This window comes from Hyla sarda, chromosome 4, assembly GCF_029499605.1.
Source record: "Hyla sarda isolate aHylSar1 chromosome 4, aHylSar1.hap1, whole genome shotgun sequence".
Classification (NCBI taxonomy): Eukaryota; Metazoa; Chordata; class Amphibia; order Anura; family Hylidae; genus Hyla; species Hyla sarda.
Genome location: NC_079192.1, coordinates 66014916 through 66024496, shown reverse-complemented (window position 1 = coordinate 66024496; position 9581 = coordinate 66014916). Strand labels below are relative to the sequence as shown.

The following is a 9581-nucleotide window of genomic DNA, read 5'->3' as shown; positions in this document are numbered from 1 at the left end:
TTACTTTTAGTCTACCTATGCATGCTTTATATTAAAGGTTATAACCCTCAAACTGCGGAAACCCCACTGGAGTATTAAAATATTTTGCAATTTTTAAAATAATCCTGACACCCCACTTTTATACAGGGATGGAAAAAAATGAAATAGTACACTGTCTGAAAAGAGGAAGCAAAGAAAAAACCCTGTATTGCATAAGATCCGGAGCTCTCACTTGTCTATAAAAGCAGCTGACAGGCTGCAGACGGCTACAAGCACATAGGGGCACACACAGATAACATTAAGGATAAGACTCGCTCTACAGTTTACAGCTTTTATTTAAGACAGAAGGTATTTTATGACTTTCTAGTAACCAGCATAATATATGTATTTGTTTCATATTTCCATAGGTTATTGATACGTTGCATTGCCTGCATTCTTATGTTATGTTTTATTTCTACAGACATAATGGCAGTGGCAGCAGTTCCCGAAATAAATGACATTTCAATGGAATACAGGTAATAATTTACATTCATCTATCTAAGGTTAAAGCCTCATTTAGGGGGTTCTTATACTATTATATGTTACTGTATGCTCCGGTTTTGTACCACAGTATAACCAGTCTCTATGCTTCCATACTATGTGCTGCCATATGTACTGAACTATATTAAAAACATATAAGAAGTAATAATTATAGTGGAGAATATCACCATGATACGGCATCTGATAGAACATGCCGCAATATTCCTTACAAGTATAAAAGAGAATAATAAACATTTAAAAATTTGTCTTAAAAAAATCATCTTAAAACCATAATGTAACAGGAAAATGCAATACAAGTGTAAAAATGTATTTTAAAGTATGGTATATTTAACATAGATCCTTAATATACAATATAAGATTTTGGATTTTATAGACGCCTAAGGCAATAGAATAATTCCAATAGGGGTTACACAATAGCTGTTTATTTCCTCGTGTTTTAAATATCTTTTTGCTTTCATTGTAGTGAGCATGTTGAAGAATTTTACTCTGAAGACTTGTCTATCCAAACAAAGGTAAATTGATTTTTTATTTTAAGTTATTTTACATTTTAAAATAAAAGAAAACATTTTTTACATTTTTTACTAATTAAAAAAAAGATTTGAGAATGAAAGAATTTATTATTAAGGTGAATTTTTAATCACCAAAGCTCCTTTAATCTTAAGGTTCAAAACTCATCGCATGTTGGGAGCGTTTTATTAAAATGTGATATAGTAGAACATATATGTTGATCTCTAGAAGCACATTCCATACATTTGAATGCAAGTTGAGACTTATCTCTTATTACCTGTCTCGAGCACATCTGTACTGTCTTCGATAGACTGTATCCGTGTTATCTTCATAGTAGCATAAATCTTCCAGTTTGCCGATGCCCACAGTCAACAAGAGCCAAAACATAGAATGTGTCGGCAGATAAGAACCATACAGCTCATCTAGTCTTCCCAATATCCTGAATACTACGAATAGTCCCTGGTCCTATCTTATATAAAGGATAGCCTTAAGTATTCATCTCATGCATGCTTGAACTTCTTCACTAAAGTGCTTGTACACTTTATAGTGCATTAATAAGACAGCAGATGATGAAGAACAGTAACAAGCCAGAAACATAACAAAGATTTTATTTTTTGTTCTGCAGTGCAACACAAAGTGCGTACAATGGAATCACCATGAGGAGCACTGGTCTACTTACCTTTCTGAAATAAAGCCTGAAATAAGGAAGCCAAGAAAACAGATGAGCTCCTTTAGGAAAGCCATAATGCTTGTCGTAATTATAGAAAAGCTGAAGGGGAAAAAAAGATTTGAGAATCAGTTCTTTTTTGATGACGATGACCTGCTGAATCACATCCTTGTAGAGGGTAAGATCATTGATAATGATTTACTATACAAAAGAGTCTTATCAAATGAGGTTTTCAGGATTAGAAAAACATTGAGAAGTAGGGCCACACCTGTCCAAGGGTCATACATGGCAATGGCATTGCAAGGGGGGGGGGGGGTGCGGACCACACCTGGTAACACCCCCAAGTGGGATGACATTACCAACCAGGAAGTAATCATCCCGCTATAGTGTCACTCTATCTGATGTCATGCTTACCGGCCAGAAGAGAAAAACGGTGGGCGGAGAGTGAGAAACAGAATGTGTAGGAAGATTGTGTCATTACCAGCAGGGAAGTAGAGACCTCTGAGAAAGCCACGGCGGTGGTGTTTAAATGCACAATGTTCAAATACTTATGCATGTTGCGTAGTGTACTATGCAACATGAGTAGCATAGTGTACTACGCAGTCAATGCCCTGCAGTGGGACAGTGGAAATAAAATTGACTTGCAGGGTTACAGTGACACCATTTTCCACCGCAGCAGGTTACACCAGCCTTAGTGACACTACTGGTATACAGTACTGCAGTTCAGTCCTATTCATTTCAGTGGAACTGAGCTGCAATACCAGACAAAACCCATGGACAGGTATGGTACTGTTTCAAAAAAAAAAAAAACTAAATAAACAGAATTTTTCCTATAAACTATATATTTGTTTCGTAACCATATTCCTATTAAAATATAAACTATAGGTTCCTATACTTTCTTAACTAAGATGTGTCATGTGTTTAGCACAATTCAATGAAACGATCTTATTTTATTTTTATTTTGTTTTAACAGAGGACATTACCTACAACGAAATTGAAACTCAACAGGCCTCTAAATCTCAATTTCTATACAATAAAACAACAGTGCATGTTATTCGGGACTACAAACAGAAGTGCTTAGCATTGCAAGAAGTTCAAGGCAAAGCTCATCTTGTGGCCTTGTACTTGCAAGGGACGAACATTGAGCAGGAAGGTAAGCCTTTACATGCAGCTGCTAATTCCATGTTCCAGAATTTGTTTTTTTCACAACACATTTGCTACTATAAGATCGAGATAATGCATTAACACCTATGTGTTTTCTTGCAGCAAAAATATGCGTGGACACCTACATTACAGCAAAGCCCGATATAAACAAACGTCCAGTCACATTGGGAATTGCAGGCCGCCAACTCTACTTATCTTGCACTATTGAAGAAGGGGAGCCTGTTCTGCACTTGAGGGTGAGTAATTGTTATTGTGACCTCAACATACAAAACCAACTGGCTTACCAACATAAATACCACCATACATTTGTATCTAAATAATTATTAAAGGGGTACTACGTTGGAAAAAAAAAAATTTTAATTAACAGATTTGTAAATTACTTCTATTTAAAAAATCTTAATCCTTCCAGTACTTATCAGCTGCTGTATGCTACAGATGAAGTTTTCTTTTTAAATTTCCTTTCTGTCTGACCACAGTGCTCTCTGCTGACATCTCTGTACATTTTAGGAACTGTCCAGAGTAGGAGCAAATCCCCATAGCAAACCTCTCCTGCTCTGGACAGTTCCTGACATGGACAGAGATGTCAGCAGAGAGCACTCTGGTCAGACTGGAAAGAAATTCAAAAAGAAAAGAACTTCCTCTGGAGCATACAGCAGCTTATAAGTACTAGAAGGATTAGTACTAGAAGTACTAGAAGGATAAGTAATTTACAAATCTGTTTAACTTTCTGGCACCAGTTGATAAAACAGAATGTTTTCCAGTGAAGGACCCCTTTAATATTAATATGTAACACATATTATTGAGATAAAAAATGGGCTCCTATTACACAGTTACATAGTTCATAAGGTAACTTGCACCACTAAATATGTAATGGCGAGAAGGCTCCTTCCATTTATAGACATCTTGAATAAACATTTTTAGATATTTGTTGAATGTTTACTCTTGAATCTTAAACTAAATTTCTCTTTTGTGTCTATCCTTTAGGAAGTAGCTGATATTAAAGAAAAAAAGAATGATGACTTGTTGCCCTACATCTTCTACAAACAACGGGGGAACAATAAGTACAACTCATTTGAATCGGCGGCCTTCCCAGGCTATTATATAAGCACGTCCCAGGAAGTGAGCCAGAAAGTGCAAATAAAGCCGCAAGACGATCAAATCTTCCTGCACGAGTTCTTGATAAATCCAAATTTTTAGTTTACAGGTCAACCATTTCTATGTATGTACCGTGTACAGAGAGGTCTGGTTCATCTAATCTGTTACCTAAGGAGAGTTGTGAAAGTAATGCTTATTTTAAGTCAAATTCTGCATTAAGCACTTTTATAAAGTTCTCAGTCAGAGAAAAAAAATAAGTAACTCACTGAAGAGTTTACATGTTTTTATAGTTATATATTTATGATATTATTGTTTTTATATTTATAAAATGATTGTTTATATTATGTAATATCTTATCTTTTTTACTGCTTTGTAAATTGTGCTTTTTGTGCTTTTTTTTTAATAAAAAAAACTGTTTTATACAAATGCATGAAAGAAATGACATGAACTGAAATGTAAACATTTTAATAATATAATTTATTTAAATAATTTAAAATAAATGTTATATTAAACACTTTTTAATAGAACAATGAACACCAAGTTAGTGTTTGTTTTTTAATGACAGTTAATACTTTTGGAAGGTATCGGTTTAATAAAGCAATAAAAAAACAAATAATACAATAAGTCCATAGAAAAATTCTCAAGGTGTAAAAGCGATAAGTGAGATAAAAGGTGACAATTTACATATCCCAGGATACCCCAAGGAATTGTGAATACATAGAACTAATACTGAATATACATGTATATTTATGTAATCAAGACAGTTAAGCTTCTGGATTTCCATCGAATTCCACCTCCCCAAACCTCCCAAGGGTGAGCTTATGTCCCCAGTGGTGGCTTAAGAGGTTGAACCATGAACAACATTTATTACCTATGCATGGGATAGGGGTTACACATATGAAGGATGGGTGTCCAGCTACTTGGATCCCCATCAATCATGAGAATGGGGGTCAAAGTTAAAATTGGAATGAAACAGTGGTCAAGCATAAGCACACCATTTTACTCTACGGGAGTCACAGAGATAGTGGAATGCTAAACTTGGCTAATCTTTGGTAGTTTCATAGACTGAATGGAAAAGCTGCACACATGCTTGACCATACCACTTTATTCAAACTGGGAATTTGGACAACTGGGATCAAAGGTTTATGATGGGGATGGACAATAATTTTATGTTATTCATGGTCCATGATAAAAAAATGAAATTAATAAAAAAAAAAAATTCCTATTATTGGACATTGGATCTAAAGCTGGCCCTACACTAGATACAGATGTTGGGGGAAAGAAGGATCAACATATTAGATTTCAATGTCGCTATCAGTGCTATAGACTTTCCCTGTGTGAGAGGAAGAGGCACATTGCTCAGTCGAAAACTTCTGCCTCTTTGCTCTAACAATTGTGGGAGTCACAGCAGCCAAACCCCAGGGCCACCATCAGAACAGGACTGGTGGCTTGCCATGAGGGTCCTGGTTAAAAACTAAGGTTAGGGAGCCTGGCCCTCCTGTGGCGTTAATTGCTTTTTTTTTTTTTTTTTTTTTGCAGGGTCCTCTGTAAGTCATTCCTCCAGGCAGCCACTGCAGCCCTTTAAGAGTACCGCAGTGGCTGCCTGGGAGAAGAGCAGACGTCGGCCATACCAAGGTGCCAAGTGTCGGTCTCCCTCCTATCTGATATTAATGGAAAATCACAAAGTCAAGCCATCTATTTCAAAAGCCCAGATTACCCCTTTTACAGAAATGTGCCTCGTACCTTCCCGAAGAGGTAAAAATGTAATTGACTATAGGTCTAGATAAAAAGAGTGCTCTTGTTCACATTGACAGAAGTTCTGCTACACCCAATTCACCATAACTATGGTGGAATATTAATGCACTCCTGAAAATTAAGGAACATGGAATCAGTTATACATGTATGAGAATTATCAGAATTAGGGTTATTTAGTTTAGAAAAAGAAGGCTTAGGGGAGACCTAATAACTATGTTTAACTATATCAGGGGGCAGTATAGAGATCTCTCCCACGACCTATTTATACCCAGAACTGTATCTATAACAAGGGGGCATCCTTTACATTTAGAGGAAAGAAGGTTTCTACACCAGCACAGACGGGGGTTCTTTACTGTAAGAGCAGTGAGAGTATGGAACTCTCTCCCGGAGGAGGTGGTCATGATTAACTCGGTAAAAGAGTTCAAAAGGGGCCTGGATGCATTTTTGGAGAGTAATAAAATTACATTAATCTATTATGGATAATAGATTTATAGGGACAGAAGGTTGATCCAGGTATTTATTCTGATGCCATATTTGGAGTCGGGAAGGAATTTTTACCTCTAGTATGAGGGTTTTTTGCCTTCCTCTGGATCAACTCAGCAGGGACTCAATAGGGATATAGGTTGAACTTGATGGACTCTATGAACTATGTTACTAAGTATTTGACTAACCAGAAACTCAGGTATTTATTTCATCAGGAATGAGGGGTTAGTAGCTGTCACTTTCCTCATTGAAAGTCATTGGAGAACAATTGGACGAGTTTCACTGATAGGAGCTCACAAATACACTGATATAAGTGCCAAGTCTACAACCCGACATTAGATGACAATGTACCTGCTCTACAAGTCAACTGGCTTGAACTAAACACTGAAAATAAATGGCTGTATTCAGAAAAGGAAAGGCTTAGGGGTGAAAGATCAGAAAATGGTGATAAACATTACTCATTAAGATGACAAGATAATTGTAGATTTCCATTTCCGAAAGTGCTAATGCTGCTCATTGTGCAACAGGTCTTGTAAAAATATTTACATAATTAAAGATTTATTGTTTTGTCACAGTATGGGAGGTGTTACCCCGTTCACCTGCTGTCCTGTCAGGCAGCCTCCTGTGTCCCCAAGGCCCCTGCACTTGTTTCCCCATTGTAATGTTTTACCATGTAGGGTGTTATAAAATCTAATGTTGCTTTAAGAGTTATGTCATGTGATTGTTACCCAGGAGGTATCAGTGACCAGGTGATCCCAAGAGTGACCTATGGGCTCCCTGCTACTCTCCCCCATATAAGCCCTGGGTGGCCCTAGCTTGCTCTTCTCTCTTAGCTCTTGCTTCCTGCTGAGGTCCAGTGCAGTCGCCTAGTGTGTGCGTTCAGAGCATTGGAGACCTCAAAGTCAAGTCCTGCAGCCACGAGCAAATGCAAGTAAGTTGAACTCACAGCTTTCTGAGTCAAGTCAAGTCAGTCCCTGTCATCTGTCAAGTCAGCGTGGTCTGCATTCAATTGTCCAGTCCTACTACAAGTCCCAACAAGCCCTTAATGTCTCTGCATCACTGGTCACCTCCTTGGGCCCTGGCTGAACTGTATAGACTTTACCAACTGTCTACCCTCAGTAAAGATACCGTTGTCCATAACTTGGCATTGGAGTCTTTATTGCCCCCATGCCTAGCCCAGGATCCAGCGATATACCTTCAGTGGTTATAGGTTAAACCACCTCCTGGCATCACGAATACAAGGGGTTAATGCCATCTGTCCCTAAAGTAACAACATCTGCCCTACACCACATACCCCGCCACCCCATTATCAAGGTTCCTTGTCATCTGTAGCACAATAATGACCGGAAAGAATGCATTATTTTAGGTAAACATAACCCAGGGGGAAATCTACATTTGAAAGTTTTGGAATGGCAATGAACATCATGAAGCAGGCGTCGAAGAAAAAGAAAGTGGACATTCTAATGAAGGATTCTACTTAAGAAAATTAAAGAATGCAGCAGTACTAAAGGACATACAATTTAAAGGATATCCAGTTATTTAGTTATTAATCTATTGTATTAGACATACACAAAGATTTCTTTATCGGTCTTATAAGCTTAGATGCATGCTTCGGACCAGCAGTAATATCATCATGGGACTTTGGGCACTTTGCTACATTAGTTGATATGTTTTTCTTTTTTTTTTTTTTTTTTACCGCCACTGCTGGGTCCTTATAGTGATGAGTGTCTGGCTAGACCACCAACCAACAGTTGGCTGAACCTAATGAAGTTGGCGGGTTTGACCAACTTTAGTTGAAGCTGTGTGAAGAGTCGGACGGCCACCCTACATTACAGACCATTGGTCTCAAACCGTGGCCCTCCAGATTTTGCAAAACTTCAACTCCCAGCATGCCCGGACAGCCGTTGGCTGTCCGGGCATGCTGGGAGTTGAAGTTTTGTAACATCTGGAGGGCCACAGTTTGAGAACACTGTTAAAGATAGTTGGCTGAGTTTAACCAAGTTGGTGGGTTCAGCTTTAGTCTAAGCGGTATGGGGATCCTAAAAACGCACCAAATTTATCACAGCAGCTAATGCTGTTTAATAAATGTGGCACAACTTTAGATACTGTTGTCTTAGTGTCAGGGGCAATTTTAGACTAAGTGTGGCTCTGGGCAAAAGTTAAAAATGGGGCTCGCAGATTGCATGACCAAAGATCCCCATGTTGCGCTCCCTAAATTGGACTGCATCTCAACTAAGGTGAGTAAATGAGATTGCGCTGCAAACCACAAATGGCTGTGACTACAATATGAGATACGTAATAATTCCACCCAGGATGAATTTGTGACTGCAGTAATTTGGGAGTCGTAACATTACCTTATTTAGTGCAAATCAGCTCAGCTTCCCCCTTTGCAAGAATGTAGTGCACGGACAGCTGTTGAGCAACAGCAACTTGTAAGGACACACGGAAAAAATCCAGCGCAAATCAGTTCTTGCTCTTTAGGTGGGTTTTTAAACACTTAAAACGGCATCATAAAATGTATGGTCACAGGAAGCTGCAGGGTCACAGGCAGGCCTGGTGCAAGGATTTTTGCCACTGTTACGCCGAGCGCTCCGGGTCCCCGCTCCTCCCCGGAGCGCTCGCTACACTCTCGCTACTGCAGCGCTCCGGTCAGATCCACTGACCCGGTGCGCTGCGATACCGCCTCCAGCCGGGATGCGATTCGCGATGCGGGTGGCGCCCGCTCGTGATGCGCACCCCGGCTCCCGTACCTGACTCGCTCTCCGTCGGTCCTGTCCCGGCGCGCGCGGCCCCGCTCCCTAGGGCGCGCGCGCGCCGGGTCTCTGCGATTTAAAGGGCCACTGCGCCGCTGATTGGCGCAAGTGGTTCTAATTAGTGTGTTCACCTGTGCACTCCCTATGTATACCTCACTTCCCCTGCACTCCCTCGCCGGATCTTGTTGCCATTGTGCCAGTGAAAGCGTTTCCTTGTGTGTTCCTAGCCTGTGTTCCAGACCTCCTGCCGTTGCCCCTGACTACGATCCTTGCTGCCTGCCCCGACCTTCTGCTATGTCCGACCTTGCTTCTGCCTACTCCCTTGTACCGCGCCTATCTTCAGCAATCAGAGAGGTTGAGCCGTTGCTAGTGGATACGACCTGGTCACTACCGCCGCAGCAAGACCATCCCGCTTTGCGGCGGGCTCTGGTGAACACCAGTAGTGACTTAGAACCGGTCCACTAGCACGGTCCACGCCAATCCCTCTCTGGCACAGAGGATCCACCTCCTGCCAGCCGGCATCGTGACAGTAGATCCGGCCATGGATCCCGCTGAAGTTCCTCTGCCAGTTGTCGCCGACCTCACCACGGTGGTCGCCCAGCAGTCACAACAGATAGCGCAACAAGGCCACCAGCTGT

General features: G+C 40.3%; 1 protein-coding gene across 1 annotated transcript; it reads left to right on the top strand.

Annotated features, from left to right (window-relative positions):
- The first annotated feature begins 258 nt into the window (after positions 1 to 258).
- On the top strand, positions 259 to 4271 carry LOC130366823 (interleukin-1 beta-like). The gene is made up of 7 exons (XM_056569203.1): positions 259 to 327; positions 440 to 494; positions 983 to 1031; positions 1652 to 1871; positions 2667 to 2846; positions 2960 to 3093; positions 3842 to 4271. The coding sequence occupies exons 2-7, from the start codon at positions 445 to 447 to the stop codon at positions 4052 to 4054; spliced, it is 846 nt and encodes a 281-aa protein (XP_056425178.1). The 5' UTR covers positions 259 to 327; positions 440 to 444; the 3' UTR covers positions 4055 to 4271.
- Positions 4272 to 9581: the final 5310 nt, after the last annotated feature.

Excerpts from the sequence above, each read along its gene's own strand:
- LOC130366823 (XM_056569203.1), top strand. The coding sequence starts at position 445 with ATGGCAGTGGCAGCAGTTCCCGAAATAAATGACATTTCAATGGAATAC. Across the intron at positions 1,032-1,651 it reads ACTTGTCTATCCAAACAAAG|TGCAACACAAAGTGCGTACA; the intron begins GTAAATTGATTT and ends TTTGTTCTGCAG. Across the intron at positions 1,872-2,666 it reads GAATCACATCCTTGTAGAGG|AGGACATTACCTACAACGAA; the intron begins GTAAGATCATTG and ends TTGTTTTAACAG.